General features: G+C 41.0%; 1 protein-coding gene across 4 annotated transcripts in view; it reads left to right on the forward strand.

The window, feature by feature from the left end:
• vti1a (vesicle transport through interaction with t-SNAREs 1A) overlaps positions 1-24,909 on the forward strand; it is a 114,420-nt gene that overhangs the window by 55,611 nt on the left and 33,900 nt on the right. For 2 of the 4 annotated variants that reach the window (XM_026178588.2, XM_026178590.2), the window contains 2 exons: positions 19,474-19,544; positions 23,764-23,836. In XM_026178588.2, coding sequence (XP_026034373.1) covers positions 19,474-19,544; positions 23,764-23,829 — 137 coding nt within the window. In that variant the 3' untranslated portion in view covers positions 23,830-23,836. The remainder of the gene's footprint in view (positions 1-19,473; positions 19,545-23,763; positions 23,837-24,909) is intronic. The other 2 variants (XM_026178586.2, XM_026178587.2) reach the window with 1 other exon arrangement.

Consider the following 24,909-nt stretch of genomic DNA (forward strand, 5'->3'; position numbering starts at 1 on the left):
CACAGCCAGTTTATCCAGATAACTATTTTAGAGAGTGGAACTTCTTTATTTTTAAAAAGCCAAGCGATGGTTTGAATTAGAATAGATGCACTCGAACAGACACACCAGCTCACACGTACACACACACAGCTCAGCGAGACAGCATTCTTCCGACCCGGCACTTCTTTTTCTGATAAGCTCAATCTCCCCAGAGAAAAGTGCCTGTCAAAGACTTTGTCCAAACAACAAGAAATCAGTGCCAAAAAAAACCACAACAACTAAAAAACACATACTTCTCCATCACTGTTCATCAATCCATCCAGTTGTGAATTCATTATTAATTTATGGAACTTTGGGGCGCGTTATTTGAATAATGCGGGGTATGACGAAGGGGGGAGCTGTGTGAAAACAACAAGATGACAACCACACCAAAACCACCCGAGGGCACATGCCAACACATCGCATCAGTGTCATCCTTTCTCGCTTTGCCCCTGTGGGCTTACTACTCTGCAGGTAGCCACAAACACACATATTAACATTTGGTATATTTTATTCTAAAGCATACATAAACATATGAAATTGCTTTTTTGCACAAACCTGCAAAAATACTCAATAGTTTTCTGATAGACAAATATAAAGCATAGATTCCACGACTCCCCCCCCCCATCTCTCTCTCTCTCTCTCTCTCTCTCTCTCTCTCTCACACACACACACACACTCACACACATACAAGAAAACAAACAAAAACACACACACACTCTCACGTTACGTACGCACCACGCCCTCAGGCTCTGGAGACGGCAGCAGTGGCATCAGCGGTCTGATAGATGGATCCTGTCTCCTTGTGATCTCCACTTGTCAGACAAGCGTCACACAAAGCCCAAACACAAATCAAAAACACAGGTATGGGGCACATGACAGTTTGATAAGACCTTGCTGTTACCTCCCCGTCCATCAACAGCTAAGATGTTCATCCATCGACTTGGAATAAGGGTGTTAATGTGAGCCTGTCACATTGTTTGGGCTATTGATGTACCCGGTTTGCAAACTAATGGTTTGAGTAGTAGTGTTTGGTTTGTGCCGTTGGAGCTCTTATCGCAAGTTGACAGCGAGAAACCAACACGGTCGTTTCGGAGCGGCTGCTGTTCTGTGCTCTGGTCAATGTGGGGTGTTGCAAAACCTCAGTGAATCAGCACGTTAGCAGACTTATTAAACAACTAAGCACAGCCACGCTCCAGCACCAACACCTTCACTCTGATCCTGCAGTAACATCCGCCTCCGGTGTGGTTCTCACACCTTCCAGCTCTTGTTCGCTTAACACCCGAACGTCACAGGTAAACCACAAAGGCAGCCAACTTGTCCAACAACACAGCACACCACCTTACCTCTCCTCCACCTCCTCTTCCTCCTACTTGCCAGACAGGAACAACCCAAACTAGACCACTGCAAAAACGAGGCACAACCCACCTTTTGTTTACCGCTCTCAAAGGTGGATCACGGACCAGTCCTGGTAAGGGATTGTGACAGAGGTGATGTCTAAATTAATGATTCATGCTCTTTCACACGGGCTACAGTAACAGCCCTGAAATATTAATGACAGCTGCAGAATAAATTTGATTCCCTTTTCTCTCTGATTATAATCCACAGGCGCGCTCACACACACATGTTTATTTATGCCCTGGAGATGAGGTATGGGGTCACTATTAAGGAGTTCGTCTGCACACGTAGACACACACGCGCTCTACTTCCCTCTCCCTTTTGCCACTTGCTCTTGTGTACCACCTCATTGTTTTGGAATATGTACATATTTTTCACATGTGGTGAGCGAGTGGGCTATATATTATACATTATATGCTTGTGCCGTCTAGGTATGATATACTGTATGAATTCTGCACATCTGCCAAGCAGAGTTTTTGTTTGTTATTGTAATTAGGCAAGGGGCCTTTTTCATACATTTTTTTTTTTTTTTTTTGGAGAGCATGACCTGAGTGGAGCAAAGAGGATGCAGGATGTATTACAGCGCTGCTGCCTCTTGGTGGAATTTCTGTTTTGGGGTGATCTGACTTGCAAAGCAAGACACGCCTCTGTTCAGGTCATGCCACTTTCGGATTTAGTAACTCCACTATTGGGGGCTTTTCTGGAACATTGTCAGTTTCACGGTGCTAAAACAACTTTCGGCAAATGCTTTTAGCAATTTCGGCTTTCTTGCCAAATCATAGACAAGACTGGGTACTCACTATGTGACATAACTATAGAATAAAGTATGCTGCAAGTTTTCTTAGTATAGCTAAAAGTCAGCAGTCAAAATGACCCGTTATTTGGCTGTAGACTCTTGACAGCTCTGCGGCAGTGTGGCAGTTGTCTGTCATAAAATTTCCCAGATATCACTGCTGTAAGCCTAACTCACAGCAACATAAACTGGGCTTGGTGCACAGATAACTATCAGCTGTTTATGTCTCAACATGTCACCCGAGATCCCTGTCTTTTTCTGTCACCACTGTCCTTCCTTGTGTTTGCCCCTTACTTTTTCTTCTATAATGAGGAATGGAGAACAAACCAACAGGTTCTCTCTCAAAAGTTCCTCCCTACTGCTTACAAGAACAGAATGGATTTATTACAGTTCTTGCAAATCAGGCATTAGTTAAGTCACAGTGCCTCAGAAGGGGTTAGGTCGAGCAGAAGTACAGTGGTTTTACTGTTTTTTCGAGCATCACGCTCGTCTTAGCACTGATTTTGCAGAAGCATTTATGCTAAAATTACTTGCAAATTCACTTTTATTCCCAGTGTTTGTGTCCTCCAGCCTTTGTTTGTGCAATTAAACAAGCGATGTGCCTAATTACACATCATTCAGTTGTCATCTCCTCTCCGGGGACAGGCTCATGAGCAGAATTGTCAGCTCAGGTTTGCTCATTTAAATTCATCACGGTGAGCCAGTGCCGTCTTCTTGCTACTTGCCCGTGGATCAAAGATGAATTAACTGCTATTTTGAATTATCAAAAATAAAAAAAGAGAAGTGTAAGTCAAGATTTGATTTGATGTACATGGTAGCAGTCTCTCTGGGTTAATTTTTCATTTCTCTCTTTTGCAAGAGCCACCAAAGGTATCCGCTCTGATTTCAATTGGTTTCTATCCCACAGCAGGTGCTTCGTTTTATTGCGCCATATGGACATTTATTTATAACTTACAAGACTGTCAGGTAATTTCAGGCTAATCTATTTCAATAAAGTTTTATGGCAGTGATGTGTGTATTATATTATGTTACGGCCTGTGGACTTATGCTCAGTCATGTGTCGACGCTATTAAGGGTACGTATTACTACGATGTCGCATGTCATATAATCGGTTTTCCCTGTCTGTTTTGGTGGCGTTTAGCCTTGACTCGCTCAGCCATAGTGCGACATGACAGCGGCCACAGCGTCATGCTCTGTTTGAGGTAGAAAATATCAGTCAAGAGATGCTTTCTTTATTTTTTTTCTGTGCAGGCAAGCGTGCGCACAGTTTTTCATGTCTGATGGAGTGTATGCAAGTATTCCGTACATGAATATTTGCACGTTGATGTGTATATTTGTATATGTGTGTGTGTGTGTGTGTGTGTGTGTGTGTGTGCACAATTCTAATGATGCCTTCCTCTGCTACTCTATTGGGCTGTCAGCACGGTGCTGGGGACTGTCACACACAGCACCCCCTCCTCTCCAAATCTTGCTGAGATAGGTCATTTTTCAGTGTCAGGACAGACGATTCGCATTGGCACCAGATAGATCCGGGACACATTGGACTCATTATTCTCTGTTTGCATATGTCTGTGTTGTACAGAAATGCAAGGTGACACGTACAGGAGACTTGAGCTGAAAACTCATAGAACTTTTTGCTGCTTTGTTTCCATTAGCCAAATGCAAGTGCTTTGCTGGGCATCTCAGACGTAGGACAAATATCCAGCTCATCACACAAATCAGAAATCTTATTAGTGGGATAACCGCATGTTAATTTCAGTATCACATCTGTATTTACTTATTTAGGCATTTAGTTCTTTCCCTGTATTCCTTTTTGAGCCTATTTCTGACCAGCATTCACATTGCTTTGTCCCACTTTCCCTAACGGTCCCCTTGCCCTCTTAGATTACCAGCCTTGCATTTTCTCATTTGACAAGGTAGGTGACTATGCGGGTAGATATTTGGCAATGTGGGGTAGATGGGGGTCAAGGCCTGTGCCCCAGCAGTGTGGTATTTTAATCTGGGCTATTTGTAATGACAGGCCTCCTACGAGGGAAGAGGAGTGGCAGGTTGAGAGGCTCTGACAGGTTCTAATCGCTGTCAGGAAAAGTAGCTGAAGAATGTGCCAGATATCCCCCCCCCAGTCTCTCTTCTTGTCCTCTCATATAGCTGCTGTTTTGTTGTCTCTCTGACTCCTTGGCTTTCTCTCTGTTTCTTTTGACCTGTGTCTTTTAAAGGTGAGTGAAAGATAGTTGTCTCCAACTATTTTGTTTTCGCTTCTCCTCTTTCTTTATTTTGGCTGCCATCCAGATGCCACTACCTGACAGAGTAATCCCTTCCTCCTCCTTCCTCCTCCCCATTCCTTGTCCACAGACCTCACCTTCTCTTTTCCACTGCTGTAATTCCGTGGGCTTAAATAACCAGACCAACCTTGTATAGCGCGAGTCTCATGGTCACTGGCAAGCTTGTCAGTTTATTGTCTCTGCCAGATAAAACAGGCCCATATGTCCTGCACGTATTTTTTTTTATCTTAACTTTTATCTCAACTGCCTATTTGTTTATGCAAATAACTTATGTACGCTACACACTGTTCCAAAGTTGTCATGTAGTCTTGTAAAGCCCCCAAAATACCAGTAAATATGTTAAGAATTTTAACAAATGCTTTTTTTCCCCTTTTTTGGTTTTAGTAATAAAAAAGGGACATATCGCATCTTGGAAAGGCATATATTGACACAATAAATTAAACTTTTTCCTCATTTCCCATTCAGCAAAAAAAAAAGTCAAAATAAAAAAATATAAAAGTGGTTCAGAGAAAAACAAGATGGCCAATAGAAGTTTTCAGGTTCAACACATACTTGCAGCTCTGCCTCTTTTCTCCTTTGGCACAGGACAAGGGCGGCCAAGCTTTGCCCAGGTGCCGTCTGTGCCATTGGCGCTAAAGCGAGGAGAAGCTGGCACACTTTGGGCATGGCTGCAGCCCCTTCTTCCTCAAAGGCTTGCCTCGTCTCCCTTCTTTCCCCTCATGGTCCCTGCTGCTCCGTAGCCCAGGGAGCTCATTAGGCCAGACTTCCTCTTCATTTAATCCATTTTTCATAGCCTAAAAAACAGTCCCTGATCTTAAAAATCCTGGCTAATTTAAGCCTGGATGTTGGGGAAAAGAGTGAAAATATCATGAAAAAAGCAACCGTGTGCATGCTTTTCATATATCTGATATCAAAATTAAATGTTTTTATAGTATTAGTGTGGCCAGAACAGGAAGATGCAGAAGCAGCACTAATATGAGCTGTTCTTGAGCAGAGTTTCAGACCTCAGTAGACGGTATCCTATTCCATCCACTTCCTTGACTTTTGTTTGTCGGTCTTGGGGGAGACCGATGTGTTAACTTGGCTTAATGAAAACATTGGTAATAACATGCTCCCTCTCCGTGTTCCTTTAATTATGTATCTCCAACTGGATACCAGAAGGCCCCTGTAGGATTCCAGCTCCACTTGTTGTAGAAGTGGAGTTTCATTTGTAACTAAGCTCCTGGTGGGGAAGATCTGTGTAGAGAAACTAACTCGTTCTCTCATGCTTGTTCTCTCCCCGAATCTCTGTCTCCCTCCAACCTTATGTAATTCCTATCTGTCTGACTTAGTTATTGATCAAGAGAAACTTAAATATATATTGCTTCTTTTGGAAAAACACATGATCAAGTATTGGTATTTCCATTGTAAGTGTACTGTTTTTACAGATTCTGTTGTACATGTGATCATTGAGATTCCTCACGCTTGTACAACTTTCACATTATATCCACATAAACACTGCCAAAGTTAACATCCTCAAAAGTTGTCCAAGGCTTTGTCCTTTATCTCGCTACGAGGACAAAGGTTTTTTTTTTCTTCCCTCTTCCCAGGCAACCATCACAGCATTAATATACCTCCCAGGTATAAAGTGTTGATGAGTGCCTGTCTCCTCAGGCTGACACTTATTTCACCAAAGGTCTCAGAGCAGGGGGAGAGGAACACTGACAGTAGGGATGAAAAAAAAGAGAGCTGCTTGCATACCCAGCCAACGGATGTGGTGGAATTGTTAAGCAGTCTCGGCTGCCCTCTCATTAGCCTCCGAGATGCCTGGTGACAGAGGTGAGGCAGCAAAAGTTGCGGTAGGTTGAGAGTGGGAGGGTCAGTGCCCCTAAGGGTACCATGCCATGGCCGTGCCAGGCCAGGACCCTGTGCCACTGTCTCCAGTGCCTCCGCTGTCAGCATGCCCTATGCCCCAGGCCACTTCGGAGAGGGCACGTGGGGGGCTGTCACGCGTCGGCCTCAATTACAATCACAGGATGAAGCATAGGAATAAGGCCCATTGTCACGGCTCATACAGCAGGTGTAATGGCTGTAATGTATCATAAAGTATCGCCAACGTAAGGATGCTTGCAAGAGATTTAGTGGCCATAGATTTTCTTTCTTAACCAAATCTGCATAACCCTAAAGAAATCTACCAATATTTCAATTCACGTTCAGTTTTTTGCTTAAACTGTTACTAATCTTTTTAGCAAGACCTACATTAAAAACATACTTAGCCTTTGACAGCACTGACAGCACTCTAACATAAAATCTTACACATTTAAAAAAAACAAAAACCCACAAGCATCTTGGGATAGTTTTCTTCTTCTTACACATTTAGTGATCTTGAATTTTACTTCCATTTTCAGTGCATTTTTTCTTGGTTTTGTTAAAGTTGTCAGAGAAAGTTATCAAATCGCTTGGGTTTGCCTTTATGAATCTATTGTGTTTCACATAAAACCTTGAGATATAACCTTCAAGGTGTTGAGCATAGTGTGGTATTTTTCCTGTGTGTACCTAAAACTATTCAAACTAAAAAAGAAAAATAGTGGGCTCATGTGGTATAGCTGTAGGTGCACTTTCAAAAAGAAACGATTAGTTACTCTGATTTTATACATTTAACTTATCAAGTGAAGCGTGTCCTTTGCCGTTTTCATGTGACAAAGCAAAAGTTACATTTATAATCAGTGTTTGTCACCAAAATGCATTGTGTGTATATTTCATGGCTGATAGAAATGTTAAGTGTATTTTTGTTCCTGAGAATCATTATTTATATATTTAAAAACTGTATTGAAAAAAATATACCCATGCACACAACAAAGAACACATGTTAGGGTAAAAACAGTTCACATAAAAATAAAACAATCTGACCATTTTACCCCTCCCCCCCATTTCATATTTTAATATTTATATTGTTTACGTCCATCTTTGCAAACTTGAGGATTGATGTATGTTAGTCAGATGCTGTAAATGTTTACGCTTAGGTAAATATAAATATCACAGCAGCATCTATTAGCCGCTAATGAGGTCTGCTAATTCAATTCAGTTTTATTTATATATTGCCAAATCACAACAACTGTAGCCTCATAGCGCTTTGTATTGTAAGGCGAAGACGTTGCAATACAAATACAGAGAAAACACCAACAATCACACAACTCCACCTGAGCAAGCACTTGGCGACAGTGGGAAGGAAAAAAACTCCCTTTTAACAGGAAGAAACCACTTTTAACAGGAGGGGCGAGGGGGAGGGGGAGGAAGACGGGAATAAAGACAATGTAAACTTCTAAAATGCACTGTAAAGCTGTGTTTGTGACACTAGTTAGTTGAAATACTTCCAGCTCTTCTGGTCTGATAAATATACTCATGAGTAAAATCGCAGGTATTACAAGTGTCTGCTGCATCACCAGTGCCATTTTTTGCTTGTGCTGAATTGCTCTGTCTCAGTAAATGCAATGAAAGTATTTGGGTTCTTGGTTATTTTCTCCTTTTTCTACCACATGCTGATCTCCACACAGGATCACCACACTTGTATAAGAATTCAGCATATTCGTATTAGATTCTTACTATAGAGTGCAGTGGTCATACCAAGCTGCGGCTGTTCCTGTCAATCATGGAGGGTTGCATGCCATCATCGTTCCCCTGAAGAGAAACGACACTTGGCTAAAAGAACCACAGTGTGTAAAAGTAATTTTTGTCCCACCTCCTGGTGACCAACCTGTCTAAACAACATTATGGCAAGATTAGCTTTGTCAGATGGCATACATTATTCATAAGGGGAAAATGAAAGGTATCTAAGGTTGTATTATTACAGACTTGATGACTTTTCAGTGGGTCTTTCTTTTTTCTCCTCAGTAAATCTCACCCTTATACTGTAAAACCCACAGGGAGCTGCCACAATTGTAGAAATTCTCCTCAATCTCTTTGTCTACCCTATTCATCAGCAACCTTTTAAAAGAAGAAAGCAAATTATTTTGCTCAGCAGATACGATTACAATGTGTATTACTCTGTTATAGATTAAAAGCGAAGGACTTTCTTTAAAAGAAAGAGTCTGAGACAAAAGAGAGTGACAGGCTGGGGAGGATTTAAAAAAAAGAGCTGCAGAGTTTGACAATTGAGTTATAATATCATGTCCTTTATGAATAATTAATTTGATGGCACTAAGGCCCCTCAGAAGGTAGATTAAATTCGTTCTGCCATGTCTTAAAACTTAGATATGCTTCATTAGTGTGGAAAATGGTGGCAGGCATGTTGGGTTTTCACTTAGGCTGTTTTAGTTAATGATGTGGAGCAGGAGACACTTGTCACCCTAGCGCTGATGCACATAGTCATCGATTACATTTGTTTTGGTTACGTTACAGTGGTTTGGTTTAGGAGCATGTTTTTCCATCAATTTCTGCTTGTTGTGTTTGTACTGACACAATTTTCCTGATTTTGCAAACAACGGTGAATTTAAAATGAAAGCAGTTGATATGTGATTCAACTGTGTATTCTCATCTCCAATTCAAATGAGGTGTTTAACAGAAATTGTATTGGCTATAAAATGCTGCTACAGTTTAATTACAGCATTTCTCAGTTTAATTCAAATTTTTGGCCTCTGTGCTATTTTTAATTAAATATAGAGTTTAAAAGGTTTGAAAACTACTAAGTTCTGCTTTCATATGCTTTGTTTTTCACTTATCAAAAAACAATGTTGAAACGTTACCAGACATCCTTGCAACAATACAATTTGATTAGATTTAGGAAACAACAATACTTTGCTCCTAAAGTTGATTTAAAAGTGAAATGCCTCTTCAAATGTGTCAGATGACCAACAGATTTTAACCAAGACCGCTTACAGCTACACCACTGTGGTCCCCTCACTATAGAGAATATAAAAAAGATGGCTGCCACGTTTTTGTTTTGTTTTTTTAAATTGCCACCAGGGGGCGATCTGTGTGGTTGCAAAAAAGACTTCAGTGTTGTCGATGAGAAAACGACTTTCTGTCTTCTTGACCTTTGGAAACACTTTCCTGAAGACCCCATAGGCTCAGTTGCACATCCCGCTCATATTGAATACAAAAAAAATGAATTCCATTTTATAACTTTTTTTGTGCTGTTGTTTTATAAATTAGGAGGAGTCTGGGCTACACTCAATTACACTTGATTGTCAGTTACAAGTTGTTAACCAGTGAGTCTGCAGTTTCATACTCGGATCTACCCTTTCACGTCACATACAGTTTCAAAACACGATAACACTTTAAAAAAGGACTTCGGAAACGAGTGGGTGACGTCACGGTAGCGACATCCATCTTTCATACTGTCTATGGCCCTAACATCTGGGGACCAGTAAGTATTAATTGTCCAGAGGCCTGTACAAATAGACTCAAGGGCTCAACCCCCATGGGAAATATAATTCACATGTAGATGTGTTTAAATGGCTCTTTTATGTTGAGCACTTGTTGGCTGGTAGTGCTCGTCTGTTTCGCTACTGTAAGCATTTTTTACAGCCAAGCCACTGAACTTTTACTTTTGAACTATTTGTAACATAATTTTATAACACTTTATGCCATTTCTTAGCGAAACATGAATTCATGGTTGACACTGGTTAAAAATCAAGTCTTTCCTGAAAAATCAACCTTTCCACTATATTTATACATAAACTACTTACCAACCAGATTGAACCTGTTAAGCAATGTCCATGAATGTCTTGTGCTTCGTTCGAAACAGGTTTGTATTACCTCACGAGATCCTTGCAATTACTAAAAGCATATCTATTGTGCGACACTCACATTTAAAGTAAACACTGGAGAATTTTCACGAGCTTTCATTGGGAGAGGATTTGATTCTTCAACACTAGTGGAAAAGTCTAAAGGTAGCAAAGTAAGTTTGAATGAACAATGTACCCTGTGCTCAAGAACCTTGACAAGCCATCACATGCCATGTATTCACAGCGGCAGCTGACAATAATCTGTCTTCAACTCTGTGGCCTCGGTCATTGTTAAATGAGGCGCATGATGTGTGTCTCTTTTGTAAGTCCCCTCTGTGCCTCATTCCCCTATAATAGCAGTATTATTTTCCTTTTACCAGAGCAAGGAAGTGTGATGGTATTACCCCAAAGTAAAACACAAACTTCTGTTGTGCTGTCGGTCAGAGCAGCCACTATGACGTCCTGCTCTGATAACAGGCTCCAGTGTTGCCGCCTCAAATGAGATTTTCAGAGCATGTTCGATTTGCTAAAGACAAGTCTATGTATCATGCGCACATAAAAGAGCAACTATTCCCGTGGCATTATGTAATTTAAGCAGATTACTTCTATCAGATTGGACAGAAAATTTTACAGCTAAATAAATTCGGTCTTCTGATACACATCCTACTGAAGAAGAGTATTTCATTTTAATGCTTTTGGCACCAAGAAAGTCAAACCTTCTTCAGGCAAATATTTGAAAAAGAGTTGTAGGACTTTTTTTCTAGAAGGTGTTTTTAGAAGCAGCCGGCACGGTTAAACGATATCTCTCCAATAGTTGTTTGCCAAGTGCTTCAGCATTGCGTTTACTATTTCATTAAAAGTGCCCCTTTCAGTGTAACTGATATGAGGATAAAATCTTATATATGCAAATGTTAGAATTATAATGTAATGTTTGTAATGTTATGATGTAAGATCAAAATGTCAGTTCAATTTCTATTATCTTGAAAATCACCACCTTTTAGCGTGTATTAAATTCTTTAGTGTAACCTCCACAGCTCAGGCATCAGTTTTGGTTTGTTTTTTTCTGCTCTTGCGGACGTCCTTCATCCGCTCATGAGTACTAATGAATTCAACATTTGTACAAAATAATCTTGGTGCTTCTAACTGTCAGATCCCATCAGTGCATCCACTTCTAATGGGCTGTGCTTTCCATTCAGGCTAATGTTTGATGCCTCCGACAGTCCCATCTCTCTACAGATTGTTTACTTTCAGCTGTGTTTGTTTTACTTAGCATTAATGTAATGAGTATTCATTACGTAAAGTGATCAAGTCGAGATGGGAGGGTGTGGTCTATTGGCTTTGTTATATTCACAAAGAGAAAGCAATCACGAGTCAGGTAGCAGTCTGTCAGAGACTAATCTGTTCAGCAACGAGCAGCATTATCGAGATCATCCAAAGCGATGGCAAATCTTTTCTAAAGGTACTGCAGCTTTTTCACGGCTAAATCACTTGACAGGGAACAGCTGGGCAGTCGAGCCGCAGAAGGCATCCAATCGTCATCAGTTTGAACAGGAGTTGTGATCAAAACAGTCTAGAGGCTCCTTTTGTCTGTACTTCACTCGGTGTTTACATCGGTTGCACGATGATGCCAATCCAGTAAAGCATCTTTAACAAGTTATTTCGTTCATTCAGGAACAAAAACCTATAATCAGTAGGTGTTGAAAAGTGTTAAATACTCATAGCATGCTGTAGAAAAATAGATGGAGGCTCCCAACAGACCTTGTCAAAACATGCAAATGAGCCTGACGCCACGTCCGTCTTTGACAAGCATAATTAAGTTGCTCCAATTCAGGACATGTTAATAAAGAAGACTGTAGGCCTCCCCCAGGTCTTCACTAATCATAAAGCCTTAAAGCTTTTGTTTGCACACGCATGTGTGTGTATGAGTTTGTGTGTTGTATTTTCCCTCACCCCCCCCCCCCCTCCTAATCTCCCATTTTATTGGATAATGAACTGTTGTAGAGTGTTAGATCTCCTTTCGCAGTCTTTCACTGAGTTTGAGGAGATAGGCAGGCACGAGCTGCTCGAGGTGCGGTGTTGTACAGATAATTAAAAGGCAAGAAATTTGTGTTGCGCTCTTTGATCTGCCTGTCAACTTTCTGATTAGAGACGTTAAAGCCTTTAATCAACAGTAATGCGATGATTAACGCTCCTAAACTGTTGAAAACGAACCAGAGGAACGTCAAGTTTTCCCTTTATTCTTCCCCTGCCTCCATATATCTTTCCCCGAGTCCATTTCCGAGAAACTGGCAAACTTTTCACTCCAGTAGAGGTTGTTAAATAAGATGTTGTATTTGATTAGGACCAACTGACAAGTCGTGTTCCCCCTTCATGCGGTTTTGGCATAACTGTAGAGCTCAGATGAACTCTGTGTATTTGTCTTCCAAATCCAACAGAATGCGCTTCTATTGATTTTGTCCTGCACTACCGTCTTTATTTACTTTAGCCCCGACTAGATATGGTCATAATGGTATTATAGTGCTTATATGCTGCTGTGCCTTCATGTATAGAGCTACTTCGCTCATTATAAAATCTAATTATTTAAATAGTAGCACTTAAACTCTGTATTTATTATTTAGCTCGGCTGTTGCTGAATAAAGTTTAATATAGTAGTGTTTGTTTGTTTTTCCATGTACTATTTTTTTTAAATCATAGTTGCAGTGCGGCCACCACAATTGTGTGACACAAATGTCAGTGCTATGAATAATGCATACACAAATTAGCTTGTTCGGGTATGAGTTTTTAATTCTATACTTCATACATTTTTTACAATTTCGACCAAGTTTAATCAACACATAAAAAAACCCTTTCTCAGTGATGGAAACAGAATTAATAAGTCAGCTGTGTTTGAGCTTCACAATTGACCAATCAGGATATGAGTTGTGGTGGAATAGGTGTACAGGCTGACCAGCCGTCTGTAGAAATTCCCAGTTTTTTAATTGAAGACCTCAGAAAGCGCTGCTCCTGCCTACACATTGTTGCATGTGGGGCAATCACAGCAAGCACCCAAGTCCATTAGTTTTCATTTGGATGGTTCAGTGAGACTGGTTGATTAAGTCCAGGCAAATTGCTTGTTTCAACCCTCAATCTCCACTCACTCCTCCCGCTTCTCAGCCCTTTGCCACCAGCAGGGTTGTCGTTCAGGTTAATTTAATCTGGTTTGTTATACATTTAAAACACAATAGCTTTGTGGCTGTCTAGATGCCTTGGCGCAGCAGTTTGCTGTTGTTTATTATTGTAGAACTTTGCATATGAATGCTCTAACTGTATTGTTAATTACACTTACAGTAAATATTCAGATTCTATTGTTACTAACCCATGGTAAGAAACGTAATACATGACTGGTCAAAGTTTGTGCAGCTGCGTCCACAGGGACGTGTAGGTATGGGTAATTTCATAAATGTAAAACAAGCTGTTCTTTTCCAAGACTCATCAATTTTCATTGAATGAGGGTGAAGGGGACTTTTGCTGTTTTTCCTTTTTTGTTTTTTTTAAATGTAAATCTGGCGATCTGAGAATTTGACTTTGAGGCTGAGGTGAAGGGAAAAGAGGAGGGGGAAGCTCAAATGGAAAGAAAATGTAGCTTTCAGTCCTCTCCACCCCAGTTCAGCCTTAAACAAATGGTTCTATTACCAGCTGCTCTCCTACAGGCCCGGTCATTTATACCCATTAAACTTGCGTCTTATCACCCATAAGACGGTCTTGCGTCTCTCCATCCACCAATTGTCTATAATCAGCCATTTAAAACAGCAGCGGAAATTTCTTTTGTGCCTTGCTTCGGTCTGACGGACAGGCAAACGAGCTGGGAGGAGGGGGAGACGGGGGAGTAGAGAGGAATATTTTCTGTAGAATGATGAATAAGCCAAGTTGAGTGGCTGACTAACAGAGATCTGTCTTAATCAGAAGTGATTTGTCAGAACAGGCGCTCTGCGGGGTCAGGGCGCAGGCGATGAATAAAACAGAGCCTGGCGGAGTGAAGAAAGGCCCCAGAAATCCACCCTGACTGCCCACCACCACTCAAACACATGCAAGGGGAAGGGCCGATGCATGGGCAAGTCAAGATAGACTGGGATGGTCCAGCTTCACCCTACACAGAATATTCCTTGTTTTAGACTTTTAAGTATCTAATGCTCTATAAGTTCACTATCCCAAAGCTGTTAAAAGATATTGACGTTAAAACCCAAAAAATGTCACTTAGATGACCTCCTTCTTCTAATGAACCACCACAGCTGTCTTTGACTCTTGTTAAATCATAAATTGCTCTCATTGCGATAAAGAAAGTTCCTCATTAACATTCGGTAGAGTTTATTATTATTATAAGTAATCTGTCATAACATCACTGAGCCCCCAGATGCTACATGCCCCTCCTGTGACCTAGCAGTTGGCACCTCTTTATTTTGAGCTATCGCTCAGTGCGAAGGCGCTAGCCTCATGGCCTGTGGGCTCAGCATTACAAATACATCCCATTGTGGGTACAACTTTGATGGGGGTGATGAAAGTGTGTCACCCGGCAGCTGTAGACTTGAAAAGTCCTTAAAAAAAGCTCCTCTGAAAGTGTACAAAGACAGGTAACTTTATTCACCTGGGAGTCACAGGCATACACGTTGACTGCCGCACTGTGTGTGTGAAAGTGTGTTTGTGTGACTGATGGAGTTTGAGAGAGAGAAAATGCATGGTCTTACATTTTTTAGGCCCCTCCTTACTTCCCCCTCAGCCCTCCCATAGGTTTCCATGGGTTTGTTGGAGTGTATGGATTGTGTCTGGATATAAGTGTGTGTGGTAACCTTCAAAAAGTGGTCTCAACTGCTTAATGAAAAGGAGCTGTGCTGAGCCTCAGAGCCTCAGAGCACACCACTGTCAGGTCTTGTCCCCTTTTGGCTCAGGGGAGAAGGAGAGCAAGCAAAAAAATAAAATAAAATAAAAAAATGCACCACAGAAAAAGAGACAGGGGCCCTCACACAGTGTATACGCTATGAAGCACATTGTGTGAAATAGATGATGGCTCCAATTAAATGTGTCCATGGACTGGAGTAAAAAGTTGAAGGCTATAGAGGTTTGGACTTTATCCAAATTGTTAGTTGTTTGAGCCGTGTTGTCCTAAGCAATGTGTGCAGATAAGGGCAGGTTATGATTTTTATTTACATAGACATGTTTTTTTTCTTCATAACACGAGATGGTGAGATGGTAAAGCAGACCTTTTCTGTTGTCATCAAGTAACTGACAATTCTTCTTTATTTCGGTTTGTTGTGAAATGCCAAAAATGTTTGACCTAATTCCCTAAAGCCTAAGATGTCATCAAAATGCTTAATTGGTTATCGGTCCAACTTTCCAACATTCAGAGATATAAAGTTTAATATTGCATATGACTTTAGGCAAGGTGCTCACACTCTACAAAAATTCAGTGTCTCAGCCAGTCTGAACACACAAATTTAAACTGAATATTATTACTATTACTACTAATATTAAAATGATAAACGCTACAAGACAAAAATGCTCATAGTTACAGCTAAATATATAAAACAAGGTATTAAATACTAACAAAAATTTTTTTTAATATATTTATAAACATATTCTAAAAAGGATTCTCTTATGATGTCAGTAATTAAAACGGTCTTCCATCCTTACTGGATGCCATCACTTACAGTTGGTACTATCCCACTGATGCTGGAGACTATGGGCATTTACTTCTTTGCTTATAATCTATGAGTCTTTCTTTACTTATCAAATTAAATATTCCACACTGCCATTATTTCACCCCAAACCTCCTCCTTCCTCAGTGTTGACTTCCCTGGCTTCCTCCTTGGACACTTATTATTTCATTTTCTTCATTTGATCTTTGTCATTTGTTTTGTTGCAGACAAACCTGCACGTTTCATAAAGCTGACAGTAATTGTGCCTGTGAACTTGCGAATGGTTGCCTAATATATACATATATGCTATAAATAAATGTGCCTATCCAGTACTCAGTCCCTTCTTATATGAATATATTAATCGTTATCTATAATAATTTAACCACACCATTCTAAAAGCATTGCTTTTTATAATAGATAATTGTATAGAATGACGTGTTTCCAATTGCAGTCCTTTCAGAGTTGTTTTTCATGGTGTTGTAATGGTTTTGTTTCTTGGTGGTAAAGTGTAGTGGAAACAATATATGCGGGTTGGTTGAGGTTTTTTTAATACATTTGGAGCTGACAAAATATCCTACTCCAGCTATGTTCGGCTTGTTCAAGCTTTATAGATTACATTACATTGCACCTCATACTCTAGTAAAGCTAATTACCCAGTAAAATAGCCTTCCACCCCCCCCCACCCCTCCCACTGCCATGTAATTCTTAACAAAAGGTTGTGATAAAATACAGCAGGGCTCTGCTATGTCAATAGTCTTTCCGTGTATTTAAGGGAGAGAAAAAAATCGTAACACAGACATTATTTTCCCCTCAATCTAATTTGTGCCTTCAACTTTTCTATACTAATTATTTTCTACAGTTACATTACAGGAGCAAGTTAAATTAAGGCTCTCTGGTGCTGATGTAAATGCAATGTAATGGAATAATGGGCTTGTTAAATGGACCTTTGGGGGACGGAGATCTTTAACAAGAGAGTCAGAGCAAGGCCTCTGGGCCAGGGTTATTTAAATTGTTAATAGCTGTTTAAACAGGAGGGGAATATTTTATACACTAACGAGCATTAAGTCAGGAGCATTAACAGTGAATTATTTTGCCTCTCGGTTTTGTTTTTATCAACTGTACTTTTTTCAGTTTTGTTTTTTTTACATAGCCTCCATATTTGTCGTGGTCATAAATTGTGTGTTTATTTAGATTTTATGCAGTTAAACATCCTATGCAAACTTGAATATGTAATATGTCAGCATTGCAAAGGGCAGAAAAAACTACCAAGCAATTTAAGGTAATTTCATCATGAGTTTATAGCTTGGATAATAGGGACTAGTTTGCTGTATTTCTTTCCACGAGTGGCGATAGCTTTGGGTGAAAGTATATGATTAAGATGCAGTACAGGTCACAAAATGGGAGTCTTATTTTTTTTTTCCTAAAGTTGTTTTTTTCCCAGTAACTAATGAAGATTTACACAGAACTAGTCAGCAGGAATGAAATTAGATGAATGCAAGTGTAGATGCATGCCAGAGAATGAGTAAGGAAAGGGTGGATGCTTGAGATCCAATCAACACAATACGTCCTTTGGGGAGATGATGTGTATACCTCTGAAGTCAGTGTAGGGGAAGAAAGTCATAAAGGAATGATGGGAAATTTTTTTTGGAGGACTGGAGAGAGACCTGACAGTGAACAAAATGTTAATCATAACAAGCCAACTCAAAATACTATTCTGGTGACTGCAAATGATTTGACGCAGCTGTGCTCATGGCTATCCATCAAAGATGCCATGATTGAGCTTATGCAGTGTCTTCAATGTCATTTTCTTGTAATAACATATTGATTTCTTTTAATAGAGGAACATCTTGGGTAATGACAGAAAAATAGAAAGGCAAGGTTGTGCGTTCTTGCTCCCTCACAGTAAGGTTACAAAAATGGACACAACTTAAACAAGACTTGTATTGTGATTTCCTTTTTTTTTTTTCGAGCAGCTGTTAGATTTGTCAAGGACGGTCATTCACTTGTGGGTAGTGTATACAGTCAGCATGGAAAATGCATCCACAACAGACTCGGTTGTAGGTCCAAACCATAATCGCAAAACACGCCTTCGTGCACAGTGCAGTGTCTGTAACGATTGCTTAAGTACCTGGAGCACAATGTCTTAGGAGGTCTTTTCTTCCTCTACCTCATCCATCTTTTTACACACTGCAAACCTCTCCAATAATGCACTTGCCATCAAAAAAGAAACCCTCTGCTGCTGCAGTGCTTGTCACACTCATTTATTTAAAAAAAAAAAAAAGAGCCACAGCCCTGACAGAGATGGATAGATGTGCTTATTTGTCTCTTTAACAGAAGATTTCCGCTTCAACTCCTTCCCTGTTTATCCCTTGTTCTTCTCCGTTCGGGACGGGGGAGGGCTTGTATTTTTATGGTTATTAATACCTGCGCTCAGTCTTTTAATCTGCCCTATTTGTCACATGTGACTGTCTGACTGCACTGTTTAATCTGGGTATCCTTCAATCTGTCTCGTCCCAGATTAGAAATTAATGAAGGCAGGAAGAGACACATTTGAGTCAGTTACAGTGCGAAGGGGGTAAAAGGGATGGGATGAATGGGAGACGAATGTCGTTCATTTGACAATGCTTTCTCTTTTTTTCCCTGCGTCTCCCTGATCCCCGTTCTATGCCGCTCTCTCTCTCTTTCTCTCCCCTCTTGTTTAGCTGCCAGATGTAGCCCATTTTTGCACTGCTCCCCCCAAACAGGCGCTCAGCACGTGGGCCCTTTGGTGTGCGGCACCTGTGTAGTGTAATACAGTCAGCAACTGTGTTGTTTATTCCGGATTTGTTTGGTGCGCTTGAAAGCCTGTCTTTGATCCATGCAAAGATTCTTCACTCTTTTTTTTCTCCCCTTTTTCTCCTGATTCATCCTCTGCCTTATTTTTAAACACTAATGCTCTAGCAGTATGGTTACATTGATGGCACCGGTGGGTTTTTCTGGTGGTGGTGGGGGGCATCTTATTTGGTTTATCTTTTTTTTCTTTCCCCCCGCCTTTCTTTTCTCATTCCCAAGGGACAGGAAAATGACAGTGACCACTGACAAGCTTGTCAGGTGCCTTGTCGGGGATGTTTTATAACTGTGCGTTAATGTGTTTACAACTACAACTGACGAGAGCCGTTTAAAAAAAGGGAAGAAAAAAAAGAAAGGAGTAATGAATATTGCATCGGCAGAGTGGACCCCACTGGCAGGCTGGATGCTGGGATGTTGTTGTCTAGAACTTCATGTCTATTTACTCCAGCATCTTAAGAAAGTTCAACACTTCCCTCAGATGCAGTATTCTTCTGTCTGTCTGTCTGACACTCCTAGACAGCAATGTCTGTGTACACACTGCACAAATATTACACATACCCAAGTAGGTCCAGATGTGGAAAAAACAAAAAACAAATTATTTCTACATTAATCATGATGGTGAGAATGATTGACAAAGAAGAGATTACAGCTAAAGTGAGTGCAAGCCAGGCTTTCGCAATCACCTAATCGTTCATTTGTTTTATTTTATTTTATTCATTTCATCACATGGCGGAACTTTTTGGACCTGCCATCTTATGCTGGATGCTCTTTTCTTGCAGAACAAGTGGGGCAGGAGATTCTTTCCAACCTGCACAGTGACCGTGAGAAGATCCAGAGAGCTAGAGAAAGGGTGAGTGCACACCTGACACCTGCGCACACTCGCGCATCTGTTCTAACAAGTGTTCGTGAAACGGTAAGCCGTTACGGCCAACATTTGCCACTTTTGTACGGCTTCTCACGTAAACACACAAACGAAAGCTGCCTCACACAACTGTGAGATACACCCTCCTCGGCACGCACTAAGTCAGCAGATTTATATAACGAGAAGCAGCTCAGTGTGCCCGTTTATGGATGGCTGTGTTTGGCATTTGAGTAGGTGTTGCTGTCAGCTCACATTTTTTTGTTTTTTGCTTTATTAGTGACGTCAGCTCCTTTAAACACAACTGTCTGAAAGATATCAAAGCATGCAAATGTTTTAAATTTCAGTGAAAGTAAGATTGAGGTAATTGCGTTCAGACTCAGTAGTGTGTGTGCTGCTCTTCTCTTGGACCTGGGCCCCTGCAGCCACATGTTAAATGAGCAGTGACTAACATTGGTGTTTTTAACAAAGCACCTAAAATGCTGCAGCTCATCTTTTAACCAGAACCCATAAACGTGAGCACATTTCCCCTTGCACATTCTTGCTCCTTTTAAGATGTATTTTAAGATTTCATTATGTGCTTTTAAAAGCCTTAATTGATCAGCACCGCAATACATATCTGAGCTACTAGCTCCATATGTTCCCCTCAAGATGAATTGTACAGCACTTTGTCAAACTTGTGTTTTTCAAAAGTGTTTTATAACTAAAATTGGATTGGATAAAATGTTGAAATATGGCTTTCTTCCCCCCTTTGCTTCCTTTCACTTAAAAGGGGTTAACTTTGCCACCTGCCGTCCTTCCTCGCCCACCCTCCTGCACTTTTCCTGCACCCCTCTGCCGTTTCGCTCCATCCTTCCAACTTTTCCTCAGAGAGCCCTCCCAATCCTTAGTGCTTCCCCTCCTTACGTACAGTCAGCCAAACAGACAGGTAGGCAGAGACAGAAAAGACCAAACACAGGAAGGGGGCCCAGCCCTGTTGGCCCCCTCAACGCAGAATGCTTAAAGATCACAACATGGCATTGGGCCTCGCACAGCAGATTTCAAAGGAAATCAAACATCTCCTTTCAAAACGGTCCACAGCGTCTACTGAGAGTACCTGCTCTCTCTTTCTTTTGCTCTCTCTCTCTCCCTTCTTCCCATGAGTCTCCTCTGCTGAACCACCTCACCATATGTACACAAATGCACACGCACGCACGCACACACACACACACACACTGAGCCTTTAAAGGCAGTTTGTGGGGCAAAAGTTAAGTAAAAAGAAACCGAGATGTAAAGACACGAGGATAGAAGGGTCGGTTAGCAGCTCTTTTTGCATTAAAGAGATGGAATTTAAAATTGTTTCGGCAATGAATAAACCCACAAACATACAAACACAAAATTTACACAAGCCCCAGCGCTCGGCAGGAGGTGTGGCCTTTTGTTTTGCTTTTATGGTACAAATAGGAGTCAATAGAACACTTCAACACAGGGTCAGAGCAGTACACTGCCGACTCAGAACCACCTGAACGGGTTGAAGAATTTCTTTTAACCGATCTCAAGGCTACCTCAGGGTGTGAAACGTAGCAGGGGGGCATTTTTTTTAATGGTTGTTGCCTAAATGTGGTAATTCGTGTCTTTTAAATGCATATAATACAAGAGCGGGAATGAGTGTAAGAATTTGAGGAAATAAAGTAAAAGTATTAGACAGCCTTAAAAGTAAAACCTGCTTCTTTTAACACTTTGATTACGACTGTGCAGAGTTATCACAGCAAGCTGTAACTTCAGTTTCAACAGTTATTTATTAATTAACTGAAAATAAATGAAATAAACTCATGCACTTTGACAGTATCGCCTCAGTCATTTGTAAGCACAGTTTATTTAACCTGAGGAGGATTAATTATGCAGACAAATGAATGGTCGTACTCAGTGAGCTAACAAACTTTAATGCTCTAAAAGGAATTAAATGTTCAGTTTGGACTTTTCATCCTTGAAGCTGAAACCTTACCTTTTATTTCCCTTAATGCCCCTTTATTTGCACTTTAAATGATATGGATCAGAGTTTGTTTAGAATTTTGTATGCAAGTTAGCTTTCATTTGTGTTAATAGTAACAACACGTGTATGCATTTTAATCCTCGAAGCTGGCTAAAGATGTCTTTAGAAATTGTTCTACTTTAGTGCTGGAAAAAAATATGAGTTTCAAGGAACAAGGTCTTCTCACTCTCTCTTTATAGGCAGCCACGATTAATTTTAGACACTCGACTACCCTAAAACTTCAGTGGGTTTCCATTTCAGGTTATGGAGGAAGGCGTACGATTTGGTGAGAGGCTGTGGAGGGAGAGGGAGAGAGGTGGAAAAGGAAAGAAGGAATGATTCAGAGAGAGAGATGTATTTTGGGAGAAAGTGCAAAGTGTCTAGGGGACAGATCTGTGGGTAGAAGCAGACATCAGGCAACTGCTGGACTTGTTGTCTTTGCCAGAGGGCCCAAACCCCAGGTCCCCCACCTCCCACCCTGTACCACATGTATCTTTGGCTCTGGCAGCCTGCATCACACCAGCCCAGGCTGCCAGAGGGTAAGAAGGAAAGATGGAAGAAGAGGAAGAAAGGAGCAGTAAAGCAGGGCTGGGAAGGGAGGATGAATTGCAGGGAAGAGCGATGACTGCAGGATGAGCCAGAACAAACATGAAAAAAAGAGAGCGTGGCTCCGATCGTTGTAGAGGAAAGGGGAGTTTTGGTAGAAAAGATGTGAAACTGAAGAATTAAAAACAAATAGAATATAGTGTGATTCACTGATGAAAACATACAGAGAAGGGGTGACTTTATTGGGAAAGCAGTATTATTTCAGAGAAAGACGAAGATAAATCACTCCCTGCTGACTGTTTAGAGAAAAACTGCAATCACTATTCCCCGTGCTCCCCTGTCATCCTCGAGAAATGCGACTACAGGTAGATGTTAGTGGCAGCTCACTCAGTGCAGTGTCAGCATTTTTTTTCACTTTCACACTCACACTTTGCTGGCAACATCTTTGCCAAATCCTCCTCCCTGTGAAAAGTCCCTACGCCTGACAAGAGAGTAGCTTGAAAACATTCCTATGACCCCTGAAGGGAAAAAAGGCAGAGAGGAAGAAAAAGGGAAAGAAATGGAGCAAGAAAAGGGAAATATCCAGGCAATTAGTCCTCAATAGCCATGATCATCATTTCAAGGGTGCCTTCAAGGACTCCCACTGCTTGGTACCTACTTTAAAAGTAAAGGCATCTTTCACTCCATTTCCTTATATTCATCTAGCTCTGTAGTAAGATGAATATAAGACCATCAAGTGGCATGTCGTACTAAGGTTATGGAGGTTTTTTCAAAAGTTTTCTGTCATTGAACAGCTCACAATGCTGCTAGTTTATAGACATAGAGATTCATCAAATGAAGTAAACATTGATCTTATGTGTAGCCTAGCTGTTCATGCTTTGGTAAATAAGTTGCTTTTAAAGCAGCTCTAAAATTGTCGTGTATTTTTTTCCCCCCACTGGTTTTGTCTAAAAGTGGGGGGTTTTGCCGAGGGTGGTCTCTTGACAGGTAAGCCAGTACCTTTAAGGTAAGAAGGCAAGCTCTAATCAAAGGATCTCCCATTCATCTCTCTGGGTCGCAAGAAACTTTAGTGAAAAGTGTGTCAAACTGTAGAGATGTCTTTCTGCCCTAAGGCCAGTAGTACAGTGCAATAGTACCTTGCACAACAATACTGTAATAATCAAATGACATTATTGCCGTGGTACTTATTTATACTCGTTACATGCTTCTTTTTTGTTTTCAAGTGTGGATGAAATAGTATCCATATATTATATGTTAAGCTCCAGCCGACAGCGTCGTGTGTGAAAGCAACGTCAGTTCTTATGATACAGAAGCCTTTAACTTGCAAACTTGCAACAAATTCCTAGGACAAAGTCCACCTCGATGTCAGATTTCACAACATGTGCAGCTAATACTGCAGCGCATTTAACAGTAGCGAGTGGTCATTATGTGCGCTGCCACCACCCACCATTGCCTAAACCCATTTACATATTTCCAGTTGTGCAAACACATCAGAAGGACTATTTCCTGGTGTGTGCTTCACCAGAGGGATTTTCTTTTAAAAACAGCTTTAGTTTGTTGACAGAGTGTGTTAAACTGAAATTGCTCAAGTGTTTGTTCAGAATTAAAACTAAAAGCTGTCCTTCACTGGTTCTGTCTCCCCTACAACTCCAGCTGAGAGAAACAGACGCCAACCTGGGCAAGAGTTCCCGCATCCTTACCGGCATGCTGAGAAGGTAAGAGGCAGGTAGGAACACTGTTTCTGCACCTCTTTGTATGCAAAGTGCTTTAACAGTGCTGTGAGGTTGTAAATAAAGACTTTCATAAGATTTAAAAGTGAATATTATAGTTTATAACTTGCTGCAGTCAGTCACCTGTGGCTATTAGCAAGTGCTTTTGTTCATGTTTCAAGCAGGTTAAGCTCATTTGTAAAGGATCTGTGATCTTTTAGTCAAATTCTTATTAGTCAGAACTATATAGCTGAGAAAACTAAGTAAACAAATCGCGTGAGTGGCTGTTTGGTTAAATGTGGTGCTGTGTGCCTGAGAAACAAGTAGCCCAGTACAGCATCCTGCTGGAAGAGACAAGTGCACACTGTACATGTCTCCATTCTTTTCTTCTCTTTGCCTTTGTTTATTTTCTCTTTTCATTTTTTTCCCACAAAATGCACTTACCACCCATATCCATCTTGCACTCTTTGTCTCCCTGGCGTGCTAGTTCACTCACAAGGCAGTCACACAGGCACAGGCATTCAAACGCAAATATTTCAATAGGCCTTGCATTATCTGGTGCCTCCGCTTCCTAACACACACACACACACACACACACACACACACACACACACACACACACACACACACACACCGTAATGTCTTGTCACATCTCCATTTCATAAAGTGTCTGTGTGCTTACCCCTGAACCGTGACGCCACGGTTTTGTTTCTTGCTCTCTCTTGTTGTTTTTTTTTCCCCCCTCCTTGTCACCCGCTGTGGATTTTGATTAAGAGTAATATGTAAATGACACAGACTAAATGTAAAATCCTGGGGGCAGGAAGGAAGTGCCAATTGAAATAGATGCTTCAGTGCCCATAGACAATTTGGAGGGTGGCTCGCAGGGCGGGCGGCAGATACTGGAGAGGAAAGGCCTGAGAAGGGCTGTGACGCCGACTGTAACCAATATTTCTGCATATGTCTCCATTTTGTCAAGCCTGATTATGGCAAGAGGAGGGCCGGGTGGGGGGGGGTCACTTCGCCTGGCATGTCACCCAGAGCTGTCCAGAAATCATTCATCATTCCCTCCTCCTCCTCTTCTTCCCTCCAC

Source organism: Astatotilapia calliptera, chromosome 8 (genome assembly GCF_964374335.1).
Source record: "Astatotilapia calliptera chromosome 8, fAstCal68.1, whole genome shotgun sequence".
Taxonomy (NCBI): Eukaryota; Metazoa; Chordata; class Actinopteri; order Cichliformes; family Cichlidae; genus Astatotilapia; species Astatotilapia calliptera.